The sequence below is a fragment of the Periplaneta americana genome, chromosome 13 (genome assembly GCF_040183065.1).
Source record: "Periplaneta americana isolate PAMFEO1 chromosome 13, P.americana_PAMFEO1_priV1, whole genome shotgun sequence".
Lineage (NCBI taxonomy): Eukaryota > Metazoa > Arthropoda > Insecta > Blattodea > Blattidae > Periplaneta > Periplaneta americana.
This window is the reverse complement of record NC_091129.1, coordinates 145428214-145442925: the sequence shown is the minus strand read 5'-3', so window position 1 is coordinate 145442925 and position 14712 is coordinate 145428214. Positions and strand designations below refer to the sequence as shown.

General features: G+C 33.6%; 1 protein-coding gene across 6 annotated transcripts in view; it reads left to right on the top strand.

Moving 5' to 3' along the window:
- The window catches only part of Csk (C-terminal Src kinase), a 296279-nt gene that overhangs the window by 247171 nt on the left and 34396 nt on the right, over window positions 1–14712 (top strand). For all 6 annotated transcript variants that reach the window (XM_069844411.1, XM_069844408.1, XM_069844410.1 and 3 more), the window contains 7 exons: window positions 1777–1996; window positions 4461–4595; window positions 5529–5665; window positions 8138–8305; window positions 9367–9562; window positions 10221–10307; window positions 11660–11752. In XM_069844411.1, the coding sequence (XP_069700512.1) occupies window positions 1777–1996; window positions 4461–4595; window positions 5529–5665; window positions 8138–8305; window positions 9367–9562; window positions 10221–10307; window positions 11660–11752 (1036 nt within the window). The remainder of the gene's footprint in view (window positions 1–1776; window positions 1997–4460; window positions 4596–5528; window positions 5666–8137; window positions 8306–9366; window positions 9563–10220; window positions 10308–11659; window positions 11753–14712) is intronic.

Here is a 14712-nt window from a genome sequence, read left to right as displayed (position 1 = left end):
ATGAAGACGTTATTCATTTCTTAAGGCTCGATAAATACTTAAATATAATCGCCCGCCATTTTCGCTCTTTCGTTGGCGTTCGCAGAAAGCACATGAAGACGTTATTTGCTGTTCAATTATTTGCTGAATTACAGTGAGTTTGATTTATTATCATAGGAGCTACGACATGATAATGTTTAACGGTGTGGCAAATAGATTCCTCGTATGGTAGCTCGGCAACGAAAGAATAAAAATGGCGAACGATACTACCTACCTATACTTTATAGAGCCTTCACTTCCTAAGACGTAAGCAAAGAGGAAGAGTCACGCCGGGAATAACAGTGTCGCGACTATAGCTGGCTACTACCCATATAATGGATGCACCGCTCATAAGGGTTAATAGTGGCAGCGACAATAGTGGCAGCGATTCTTATTGGTCTTAAATTTGGTATAAACATTTGTTTACAGTCTTAAATATGTTTCAAAATATTCCAGGAAAAATTATAGGACTCTTGCTGGTTACTGTAGTATAGATTGTAGATTTATCATTGCCTCCGAACTGGCATGACATTTGGAATTGACATTTTCTTTATTTTCATGTTGTGTTTTAATGTCAAGCAGGTTGCACCATCCACTGAAATAAATTACATATGTTGCACATAATACATCCTAAATAAGCTTTTTGACTGTGGTTATGTTTTGTAGTAGCTAACCTTTAGTATTAATCGATAATTGCTTATGCCCTTCTTTCAGTAATCTTATAGATCATAAATTGAAATACAGTTTCTTAGATTTGTTGAAGTTGGACACCTTAAATCGCAGCTTATACTTAGTTTTTTTTAAGCCCTTTGGTGTAGATGTGTCATAGAACAACCATTCCCAACGACCACACTACTGACATTGTTGTTGAAATATGGATCCTGGTCCATGATCTCTCATTTAGGAATTTATGCAGGGACAGGCATCTAAACCATTACTACATCTGTGTAAAGTACTCTATATGCGCTTTTTGTGTAGATATTTGTACAATTTTAAGATTTAAGGTTTTCGCCAGTTGCACATATGCAATGCATTGTGATATTTTAAGTAAATAATATCGTAGTGGTTTCAAAAAACATGTGTTATCGTCTTTGACATGTGAAAAATGAAATGAATTACTAGAATTTGCTTTGATAGATTGGCTCTTCCTCTATGAACCATTAAGGTGATTCATGTTTGTTAGATAATTATAAAAATGGTACCTAATAAAAATAATTTAAGTGATATGCACTCATTACCGTATTATAATAAAAAAGGTCTATGGATTGAATGAAGAAAGGAAATGCACTTATGATGTGATTATTCGTTGGACCTTCCGTCTGCTTCATATATTGAGGCTTCAGGATCAGAATATCGATAAAATTACGTATATTTGAATGTCTAATTTTCCATAATTGTACACACATACTCATAATTGTTCCAGTTATTTTGTATAAATTTCTTCAGTATGAAATAATAAATGTGTACATCACCAATCATTTTCGGCAAAGATATCAATCTATTTCAGTCACAGGGACAAAAATACACTGTTGCTGACCATAATAATTATTTTTAATAATGATCTTATGATTAAGTGTAACATTTAGGTTGCATTCAAGAAATATTGCAAGTTACACTTGTGTTTCTGTGTTTTCTTATTGTTCAGAAGCAGTTGATTTTATCCTTTTGCCATTAAATTTATAATACTATTTTTCTGCTGAAGTTCTTTAAATGTAAGAAACAAGGAACATAATTTTTATTACTGTTTTTTTTTTTCAGTTGGTTTCATGGGAAGATATCTCGTGATCGTGCAGAGCAGCTTCTGTCACCAAAGGAGGATGGGTTATTCCTGGTGCGGGAGTCCACCAATTTCCCTGGTGACTACACATTGTGTGTATGTTACCAGGGAAAAGTTGAACATTACAGAGTAAAATACAAAGACAACCAACTCACAATTGATGATGAGGAATTTTTTGAGAATCTTTCGCAGCTTGTAGAGGTATACACATATTTTTGTCTCTATATTGTGATAATAATCTACAACTTAAAATATGCATGTAGTCTATCTGTTCATGTTTCACGTTTTCCAAGTTTGTAGATATACAGTATATTGCCATTTATTCCAAATGGATGTGCAGTCGATGCAGCTCTTTATTCTCAATAACTAGAACGAGGTTCATGAAGTTTTGAGAGAGAAATACCTGGCATTATTTAATCAAAGTAGAATTATCTTGCAACAGAACAATATGAGAACCCATATCTCTCGAACAAACATGGAAAAAATCCAGGAATTGGGAGGAATGGAAGTGCTACCACACCTGGGATATAGCCCTGATCTTACATCTTCAAATTAACATCTGTTTCGATTGATGGCCCACTTCCTGCATGGAAGAAATTTCCAAAACTTGGAAGACATTGAAAAGGGTATCGCCACAGTTTAGTATATACAGTTGCGAAGCTCAATACTTTCTAAATATGCAAACATAGACAGTTGAAATATGCATCCATAGATAGTTGCTAGCCACCAGGATCGCTACTATCGCCTCATCACAAACTCTTTCCCTAGCAGACGATAAAATGTATTCTACTTTTGATATCGTGTTCTTTTGAAAAATTAACACCTTCCTTCCACTATTGAAATACGAAATGCATAAGGTTTATATATTATTTTCATAAAGTATATATTATATTTTATAAATTCACCTTCCTGGATCTTTCGGAAGGATAACTCTGATCTCTTTTTCTTAGAATTTATAGTGCAACAAACGTCTCATATTGTCCCATATTGTTACTCAAATTATTGTATTTTAGCCATTTACAGTTATTACCAACCGATAACGAACATTTCACAGTTTACACAACTTTTCACAACAAAGCGAAATAGGGCACAGTCAATGCCTTTTCGATCTAGACCAGCCATAACATATGTTCGGGTTTTCTATTTCAGTGTATGGAGCTCAGTGAATTATTATATTATAACTTTATTGCTTCTCTTAGCTAAGTTTTATTTAGTGTAATGTGTCCATAAGTTCCCTTTACTTCTTGTTGCATAATATGTTGCAGAAATAATTACAAAACTGTGTTATTGTAATGTGAAGAGAATTTTACATGTTAACATAATCTTTTCGCATCAACATTTTAAGTTTAGAATGGAAGCTATTTTGAGGTTTAATAAAAAAAGAATTTATATTGTGATTTTAATATAGCACCATTTACCTTCCTTGATAAAGACAGAAAATTTATCATACCAGTCTTATGAAATTAGTGTACGTACGATTGTTACTTCGTCTCTTAGGTAGTAAATAAATACAATAATTCAGTACTCAATTGTAGTATTAAAATACAGACAAATTGAATGTGCGGAGAATCATACATGACATTATGTTTAATTATAATGTATAATTGCGAATTTAGAAATATAAGATATCGTAAACATAACCTATAATATTTCCATATGAATGGCAGGACATTGGAGACCACTAAAATTAGACAGAAAGGGGCAACTGGGACAGTAAACATAACCTATAATTTCAACATCTAAATATTCGTGCGCTGCAACTGAAAATTATTGAATCGTGCATAAATGAATGTAAAATAATTTCGTAATATTTAATCGAAATAAAGGCAGGTAGGTCTATTACACAACGTAATTTTCACACCAAAAATAATATTACACCTTAACTCGCAAGGAATTATGTCTGAAGTGTCTCCTAATCATTGTTTTAAATTTTATTAATGCAATTACACTACATTTTAGAGAAATATATTTTATTTTTTATGCATTCCAATTAATTTATATGGTTGAAATGCCGCCCTTCGTGATCAGGTTAAGCGAGTCACATGGTCTGCCTTATGGCCTGTATTAGATTACGATGCCAGTGACACAGTCTATGGTTCCTAGTACACACAACGCTCCAAGCGGCTAGCAACTATCGCGAGAAATGCAAAAAATCACCCCAAGCTTCGCGACTGTATATACTAGACTGTGGTATCACCAAATCCTTCACATCAAAAACCAGAAACTGGTACTGTTATGGGATAACAAACCTCATTGAAAGGTGGTTCAAGACCATAGAATCTCTTGTTTAGGAATTTAAACCTGGGATTTAAACCTGAGTCCCCTGGCTTGTAAGTCCAGTGCTCTAGCTTGAGCACCATGGCGGCCATTTCAGAAATGTTTAACTGATTTTTTTTTTGGCCTGGAATAAAACACCTAGAAGATGCATCCTAATCATTGTAATTTAAAGAAAAAATAATGTAGGCACTGATCGTACATATTGCAGTTTTGTATGCATTGTCACAGCCAAGTACTGTAAATACCAGCGGCTGATTTTCAGGGGAGGCGAGGGAGACCGTGTCTCCCCTATTATTTTGCCAGAATACAATATGACAGTATTAATTCCAGCTGAATTAAGAGGTCTCGAATTTCGTAATGTTTCATAAAATTTTGTTATTTATTTCAGCATTACGAGCAAGATGCGGATGGATTGTGTACACAACTGACAAAAAGCTTACCAAAGAAAGGGAAACAAGATTTTTGTGTGGATACCAAAGCCTTTATTGAAGCTGGTTGGGTGATCCAGGAACATGAGTTGGAGGTGAGTAATATTGTGTTGTAATATTATTTATAAAAAATTATTTAAAAATTCCAGAAATACTCCGAAATTGAATGGCTTGTAGTAGAGATGTCTATATCAAATTATTTCACTGAATTTGCCCTTCAGTTGCATTACAGTGAGGAACTTTGTATATAACATCCTGCATATAATTTTTATGTCCGTCAGAGAATAACATATTTCAGACACAGACAATTTTTTTATTTGTACATAATTTGCCTGCTCATTATTATCACTTGGAGTATACTGCAGTATACTTCTAGCATATACTGTAGTAGGAATTTCATATCTGATTAACTGCCCGAGCTAAAAACAAATTGAGGGAGAATTAGAAATACGATCATTGTTTTAATTATGCTCGTACTCTTATCTCCCTTAAAATCAAGCTTATTTTATTATGTTGTATTCGCTGCAGTATTTACTTTGTGCACATACTTTCATAGAGGATTTCGCCCTCATATTGTGAAAGGCTTTCTTGTTAGTAAATACTGTCTTAATGCTAATTCATTCATGATAGTAAAAGTTACCGGTACTGACATGAATACATATAGGTTATAAATAGATGATGGCCCAAAGTTTTTATATGGGTATTGAATGGCCGGTTCATTTATCCTGGAGCCCTGTCACTCAGAGACAGGGTTCTTGTATGTGCCTTTAATCTTAAACTGGGTCTTAACCAGGGCCGGATTTAGGTATAATGCCACCCTAGGCAGTAGTAAAATTTGCTGCCCCTCCCCAATTCTGACAAATTATAATTTATAAGTAGCTATTAACCAGGTCATGTTTAGTTTAAATTAGTTTTAAATGAAATGTCACAATTCAGAAAACAATTTATAAGCAAAACAAAACTTGTTTATTTTAATATAAATATGTACCATTGTCACTGAATGACGTGTCATTTTTTCTTTCTTTCAGCTGAGAGAGTCAATAGGGAAAGGTGAATTTGGGGATGTTATGTTAGGAATCCTCAGAGGTGATAAAGTTGCTGTGAAAATGTTGAAAGATTCAAGTGAAGCAGCTCAAAAATTTCTGGCAGAAGCTTCATTGATGACGTGAGTTAATTTATGTTGTTGTTGTTATCTAATGCCGGGCTTTGGCAACGAAGCCATTAGCGTTCTTGCTCTCCAATATTTCTCTGTGGTGGATCCATCAGGTAGAACTTCACAGGTTTGTAGATGATCTTCAGTCATTTCTTCTTCTTTGTTGCATAGAGGGCAATTTGGATTTGTGTAAATTTCTATTTTATTAGCATAAGTGTAACCGTTTTTTAAGTGGGCACCAAGTTTTGTTTGGAATGGTGGTTACATCACCCACTCACGTAAACCCCTAGTATGACTGGAGGGCCACACCTGTCGTTGGTTAATGGAACCATCGGACCTGGCCAGGAGGAGTTTTAGAGTCCACCGACCTTTTTCACAAGCACCACTTATGGAACATTTCTATACCGTGGCAGGCTAGCGTAAGAGATGAAACAGCATTTCCTCTATTTCTGAGTCCACACCTGTGGAGTAACGGTCAGCGCGTCCGGCCGCGAAACCAGGTGGCCCGGGTTCGAATCCCGGTCGGGGCAAGTTATCTGGTTGAGGTTTTTTCCGGGGTTTTCCCTCAGCCCAATATGAGCAAATGCTGGGTAACTTTCTGTGTTGGACCCCGGACTCATTTCACCGGCATTATCACCTTCATATCATTCAGACGCTAAATAACCTAGATGTTGATACAGTGTCGTAAAATAACCCAATAAAATAAAAAAAAAACCTATTTCTGATGGTGTGGTTATACTGCCAATACTTGGTCCCCAGAGCCTCATTTGTAAAAGCAGGTTGCAGGTTGAGTTAATTCATGAAATCGTGATTTTGATTGCTAGGAATGTTAATTATATTTTACATTAACTGTCATCGTCGAAATAATAATAATAATAATAATAATAATAATAATAATGTAGTTGATATTTTACAGTTCATTTCTGGTTTTCCGATAAGTCAATTATTTAAAATTTTCAATCATATGACTTATCATTCTTATTGCAAATTAACATTTGCTACAACATGTTACTGAAGGAAAAGTATAAATGTTTTCGCCTATACGGCATCACCAGATACATAGTTGTTTAATGATATCTGACGTAAGTATAATATAGAATGTATTCACTTTGCAATGAAATATTAACTTTGTGTATTGTGTATCAGTAAGAAGTAAATCTAGCTTTCAGGTAAAGCTTCCTGTGAAGCAGACATGAATAATTTCAAGGGAAAATTGAGATGGTGTTGGGTGGAATTTTACTGCAGGCTGATAACTCAGTGGAAAAAACTGAATTTTTCATTTCTTTTACCTAAAATGTATTTTAAATAAAGAGGTTCTATTATTATTATTATTATTATCATCATCATCATCATCATCACCATTGTTATTATTACTTACTTACTTACAAATGGCTTTTAAGGAACCCGGAGGTTCATTGCCGCCCTCACATAAGCCCGCCAGCGGTCCCTGTCCTGTGCAAGATTAATCCAGTCTCTATCATCATATCCCACCTCCCTCAAATCCATTTTAATATCCTCCCATCTACGTCTCGGCCTCCCTAAAGCTCTTTTTCCCTCTGGTCTCCCAACTAACACTCTATATGCATTTCTGGATTTGCCCATACGTGCTACATGCCCTGCCAATCTCAAACGTCTGGATTTTAAGTTCCTAATTATGTCAGGTGAAGAATACAATGCGTGCAGCTCTGTGTTGTGTAACTTTCTCCATTCTCCTGTAACTTCATCCCGCTTAGCCCCAAATATTTTCCTAAGCACCTTATTCTCAAACACCCTTAACCTATGTTCCTCTCTCAGAGTGAGAGTCCAAGTTTCACAACCATAAAGAAGAACCGGTAATATAACTGTTTTATAAATTCTAACTTTCAGATTTTTGGACAGCAGACTGGATGATAACTCGCATTTCCCATATTTATTCTGCGTTTAATTTCCTCCCGAGTGTCATTTATATTTGTTACTGTTGCTCCAAGATATTTGAATTCTTCCACCTCCTCGAAGGATAAATCTCCAATTTTTATATTTCCATTTTGTACAATATTCTGGTCACGAGACATAATCATATACTTTGTCTTTTCTGGATTTACTTCCAAACCGATATTATTATTATTATTATTATTATTATTATTATTATTATTATTATTATTATTATTATTATCATTATTATTGTTATTATTATTATCATTATTATCATTGTTATTATTATTATTATTATTATTATTATTATTATTATTATTATTATTATTATTATTCTGTCACTGTAAATCAGTAGGCCTACTTAACAATATTGATATCTGTTCACTGTGTAAAATGCCTTATACTGTATGACATAAGATAGATAATAATGTGGTGATCCGTTTTTACTTAAATTAAATGATAAGTAGTTTTAGTTGAAAAAAGAAAGCTAGGCATTTAAGGATTATATTCATAATATAAATTTTATTTTTATACTATTAAATAGATTAAGCATAAATTTTGCTTATATTTCAGATCACTAAGGCACGAAAACCTGGTGCAGCTACTGGGCCTGGTGTTCAACAACAAAAACAAACATATATATCTGGTGACAGAGTACATGAGTAAAGGCAGCCTCGTTGATTACTTACGTTCTAGAGGAAGACTTCATGTTACTAAAAAGGACCAGATAAACTTCGCATTGTAAGAATCCCATTATACAGTGAAATCTCAAAATACGTACTTCACTCGAAAGTATTTTTCAGTTTAACATACTGTATACAGTAGAACCCCGATAATCCGTCACTCTATTAACCGATTGACGGATTATCCGACTCTCTCTCGTTTTCTCTCTCTCTCTTTCTCTCTTTCGTACAGAAATGTATGAAATAGGCCTACTACTTTACGTTATATTAGTACGTATTTTTTTTAGAGAGTGTTATTACATGCCTTTTCACTTAGCTACACAGTATGGTCTACTCGACTTATGTATAAAATGTACTCCAAAATGTCAAAAGAAAACGTGTTGTGCCAAGTATCGAAAAAAAAAAAGTGCAAATAATTGAGTAGTTTGGGGAAATAGAAACTGTGACTCATCTCGCATCAGAATACGAGACTGGTGTTACAACTATGCGCGATTTAATAAAAAATCAAGGATTAAGTGTATAAAGTATGTAAATCTACAGCATGAGACCTCTACTATTCCTATCCTTCTGCTGACAGCCATTACAAGGAGTGTCCTTGCCCTTTAAAAACCAATCGTTGACAACCAAACTTCAATGAGTGAACTTCTGATCCACTACCTTGCAAGTTAAACACAAGATCACGGAGAAAGTTACGAAAGTACAAGTATTGTTCACTTAATTTACGAAATTATTTTGTTATATGAATTATCCTATTTTTCGATTAACCGTTCAGTTCACCCCCTTCATTACCATGGATAATCGAGGTTCTACTGTATTTATAATCCAGGCTTAAGATATTAAACACAGTAAGAGCAGTACAGGTAGCATTTTCAGCACCAATTTTTGCTTTTAACAATTTATATAGATTTTAATACATAGCTGCATTAATTTTTTTTTGACAAAATGGCGGAATGATACGACAAAAGAAAAAACAACAGAAATCATGAAATTACTTACAAATGGCTTTATGTAAATGTAAGGGCATTTTATTGCTTATTTTTCAGTTATTTTAGGTCATCAACATCTAGTGCCTAATAAGTATAATTTTAAAATAACACTGGCGAAATTTCTTTCTTATAGTGATACATGTTCGGGAATGGAGTACTTGGAATCTCGGAAGGTTGTTCATCGTGACCTTGCAGCTCGAAATGTTTTAATATCAGAAGAAGGTGTGGCGAAAGTATCTGATTTTGGTTTGGCAAGGGAAGAAAATTTCACCTTAGAGGGAGGAAAGTTGCCCATCAAGTGGACTGCACCTGAAGCACTGAAACAAGGCGTAAGCGAGTATTATGACTAGAGCCTGGATTTTATGTAATTACATATTCTGTTCCTATATATGTAGCTATAAGGAAAGCTAAAATGTCGGTGAATCACACCAAAGGGATCATTATTCCTAATTTTTAAGTTACATATTTGTTGTGCAGATGATAGACGACATTAAGATATGTGGATCATATGAGGACAGAAAGAGGAAGGGAGAAAATAGGAAAGATTGAAGAAAGCTGGGTTTCCAGTGAAAGATCTGCCCTTAGCAGAACACTAAATGAAATGAATGAACATATTTACTTATTTATTTTGCCATTTTTAGGTACATATTTCTTATTTTCATATTACATAAATTCTGGGCTCTAATTATGAGAGATAATTAATCAGTAAACTTTTTTTCATCTGCCTCCTCTTCTTTCCCCTTCGTCTCCTTCTCATCTTTTGCCTTTTCTCTTCCTTCGTCTCCCCATCCCCTTCTTTCTCTTCACCATACTCACCACCTCCTCCAACTCTTTGTTTTAATACAGTATTAAATCTCACTAGTCTGTTACAGCCTCTGAGTTATACACTTCATTGGCCATATCATTTAATTATAGTCATTTAGTGTGTATTACTGTAAATAGACTATTAATATATTTTCTCAATATACATTTTCATTATTTTTCCAGAAATTTTCAAATAAATCAGATATGTGGAGTTTTGGAATATTGCTTTGGGAAATCTATTCCTTTGGAAGAGTGCCTTATCCAAGAATAGTAAGTAATATATAACAAATTCTCTAAAACTGTTCACATAGTTTCTGTTTAATAACTGTCAATATGGGCTATTCCATCTCAAATCGACCGAAATATAGAGAAAATTGACCTTGCAATTTTTAAATACAATGAAACTTTTTCTGTCTGTTGACAACTGTGATAGAATGCTTTGTGCAAAGTTTGAGGCATAAGAACTTCATAGTGTTTAAATTAAAAATATTTAAATTTATCGTATTTTCATAAAATTAGCAACTTTAAACTGTTGTGGCTCCGAAACCCTTTCACCCAGTGATCAAAATCATGGTTTATTTTTATTCTGAGAAGTTAAATATTATATTGATATGTAAACAGTTTTTCTTACTTTTTATGGAAATGGAGAAATTTAGATTTTTCTTCATTAAGACGCCTTTGCCCACGAAAAAATATTTTTAAAATATATGGTTAGATTCCGCATTGAAAGTACAAATAAACGCATATTTTTTACTGGTGCACCGTTGATAAGAGAGTGTTGAAAATATCAAATAAAGAAAATAAATAGTACGCACGTGAACTAACCAGCTGACTGTAGGTAGTCGAGACAAGCAAGGCCAGGAGACAAACACGTGATGTGTCGTCTAGCAGTCATGGCTGTGCTAGCTTTATCACATGTTTTCATAAACACAGGAGTAAAATAACGCCCAATGCTCGCTTATCTTCAGCTCTTGGCCAGTGTGTGGGGTACTGAGCTGTGAAAATAATTTATTTAATACCCTCGAAACTTATTGCCGAGCCACTAAGCAAACAATGCCGAATCCCTCTTAATAATGCAAGGTTTTTTCTCAATATTTTTTACATTTTTACAAATGGACAAAAAGCCTAAAAGTAAGTAAAATCAGATTATCTGTCTCTCTGTGTACAATAAAAACAAGGATTACTTCTTATCATAACCTACCAAATGTCAGCTTCAAAATGAGCTCTCGTTCAATGTTCTGCAATAAACGGTTCCAGAGTTCTGAGCACTGAAAGAGGCTTGTTTTTATAAAATACGCTAAATTTGTCGCTCAATAATACGAAAACCGTTTGACTTTCGATAGTATATTTTTGAAAATGCACTCTCCTCAGCACCTTGTATAAATAGGGAAAAAATTAGAGTATTAAAAAAATGCGAGGTTTTTTACTGATCGATTTCATATGGAATAGTCCATATACAAGTCTTGGTGCAATTCTAAACTTTCTCTTGTAGTTTTATCTCATTGTACGTGTATTTCCCCAATACCAAATCAGTAATTTGAATCATATAATTCAAATTTTCCATACATGCTACATAGTGGGACTACTAGTGTACTTGGATAATAATTTATCTTTTGCTTCAGCCTCTTGCAGACGTGGTCAAACATGTGGAGAAAGGCTACAAGATGGAAGCTCCGGAAGGATGTCCTTTGGAAGTATACGAAATGATGAGACAGGTGAGACTGAAAATTTATACTCTTATTGCTTCTATATTTGCCACTGTGTTGGCCTCTCACATTATTCGTACTACCGGTAATTGAATTTTAAATTAAATTACAGTATATGTAATCTTTGAATCGAATCATTCCAACACAACAAGTCAGCCATTCCAGGCAAACTGGGAATTCCAAGGAAAAAGTATTTTTTAGAAATATTAGTTTATTATTAGTGTAAAACATAGATAAGGCTCTAAATTTAAATATTCTAATGTTTTATTTTCATAAGGAAAATATTTTACAGGTTTTATGAGAATTGAATCTAAGTGGTCTTGGCTAGATAATGGGTACTTTTTGTTCCGTAAAGATTACAGCACTTAGGTACTGATATAGAGATCAGTTGTTAATGTATGTTTTTCAGGGAGCTATTGTTGAAGAAATATTTCGAGAGCCTGCACTGTAAATTCCAGACCTCCAGGATCAAGGAACTTTTTATATTTTGTACTATATTATTTCTGCCATTTATTTTAAGTAGATTGGGTTAATAACAATTAGCAATCTTACAATTCAAGTGAATATTCTGACTTAGAAATGTCACAGTTGTTTTGAAACTGGAAAAATGGAGGACATTAACTCATCTGTAACATCAGTGACAAAATGTGTGTAACATCTGTGACATGCAAGAAACACCTGTAAAATATTTACCGATTGTGTTTTTGTGAATTAATTGGATGCCATGAGATTTGGATAGCTTTCACATGGACGCTATGAGAATGAATCTCTTTTTGCGTGAGATAGAGACCTGTTTTTTACACTTTTTGTTAATAAGGTGTAAAGTAAGTTCAAAATCTTCTAACATCCATGACGGAACCTTTTCTTTATTTTCTGCAATAATAATACATTTTATTCAAACAACTTTTTTTTTTCTGTAAAATGATACTGATCTTCTAAATTGATTCTAATAATAAAAGTTGACAAGAGTCATTTCATTTTAAATATATAGAGTTTGAAAATAGTAAAAATGTAATATCGTGACAACTGGATTGGCTGAAGTTTTATCAGTTATTTATTAGTGTTAACGAAGCTTAGTATGACTATTGTTTGTGAAGGCTGCAGTTGTTTTAAGCTGTTTCTTTGGACACCTCTGAATTTACTTTGTAGTATCATATTTTGCCTAAAATATTGGAAGATTTATTTTAAGCTTTCTCAGTGTGGGAACTGAATGCTGTAGGCTTCGGAACAGATGCATTATAGGACCCACCCTAAATATAAAAATATGCGAAGCCACAAAAAAAGGTCAACGGAAGTTGCGTTTCGATCAATTAAATGATCGATATATATATTGTTTTCATTATGTTGCCAACCAATCATTATTGTTGTAAATTAGTTTGATCATAATCATGGCGGCAATTTCGAATGCTGTAGTGGATCAAATTCTCCCTCCTGATTTAAAATGTAGGCCTCGAAGTGGAAATTATGGAATTATAAATAAGTTGTAAACTTTTTAGTAGCTTTATCCATGAATTAAGACATGTAGGCTATGTTTATGGTTTTTTTATGTGAATGTGGTTTACTTAGGAGTGAAATGTTTTGCGAAACATGCAATCCTGGGATGAGACTGAGGAAATTTAAAAGTAAACGAGATGAACTTCTGTGGAGATGTCATTGGAAATTACACGGTATTAAATTATAGACACAGGAACGCGGTATCGTAGCACTTTGTGAAATCACTCGGATAACGGAGAACATGAAACGGAACATCTCCAGTGAAGTCCATGGTAAAATGCTAATTTTACACCAATTTTGTTTTTAATTCTTTGGTCCAGGGAAAATACTATTAAAAATGTGTTTTTGTGAGAGACTAGTATTTTCCCTGGACCAAAAATGCAGTATAAATGAGTAGAATTAGTATTTTATAATGTATTATAAAGATGACTAATATGAACTTGATTTTATTGTTGTATTAATACCAATGTTGTATTGTTTGAAAGTTTAATGTTACTGTGTTTAAAGTTTAGCTTTGGTTTGTTTCTTTAACTTTATTTTGAGTAAAATTTAATATATTGTATAACAAAGGTGACTAATATGAGCTTAATATCATTATTGTTGGTTTTATTAAATTATACATGTTTATGCTCGACCATGCTGAAATGTAAGTAATTATACACCTGGTAGCAGCCCTTTAATGGACCTCATTAAAGTACACCTATTCATTAAAGTTCAGCTTTTCCACCAATCAGAAAGCAATATGAAAGCCCAAGTATCGATTATTCTCGGATATGCAATCGAAAGACAACTAGCGAAACGTCACTGTCGCAGAAGGTTGTGTTCTGTTACTATAATAATTAGCGTTAATTGTAAATAATATTCAAATAAATTCAATTTGTCATCTCGTTTTTCAATGTCTAAATCAATTTCCAGGTTATATCAAGATTAATGTTCATTTTACTCTCTAGATTATATCAAAGTCAGTGACACTTGTTCCTCGGAAAAAATCAATACTTTCGCCTCTGCGCACATCTCACAATTTACGAGATATTGGACAAGGTCACTTCTGCTCCCCAGTCAGATAAGAATAATATGAATACTTATGAATAATTTCAAGTTAGAAATATGGTCGAGCATAAAAAGTCGTATGAAACTTGCCTATAATGGTAATTAAGACGCGAGTATGTTTATGAAACTCGCTTGCGCACGTTTCATAAACATACTCGCGTCTTAATTACTACCATTATAGGCTCGTTGCATAATGTATTATTATAGTACTATGTATTTAGTATTGTTAAGATGGCATACTTGATATAATAATTGAAAATATACAATATATAATCGATACTATGGAATACTCAGGGTGGGTCCTATAATGCATCTGTTCCTAGGCTTCTTATGACAGCAGCTCGAACAGTCTCGATATTGTCTGGTATACGAAAAATCTCATTTGCAGAGTTGAACCAGTTTCCTCTAAATTATGTACCACGTGT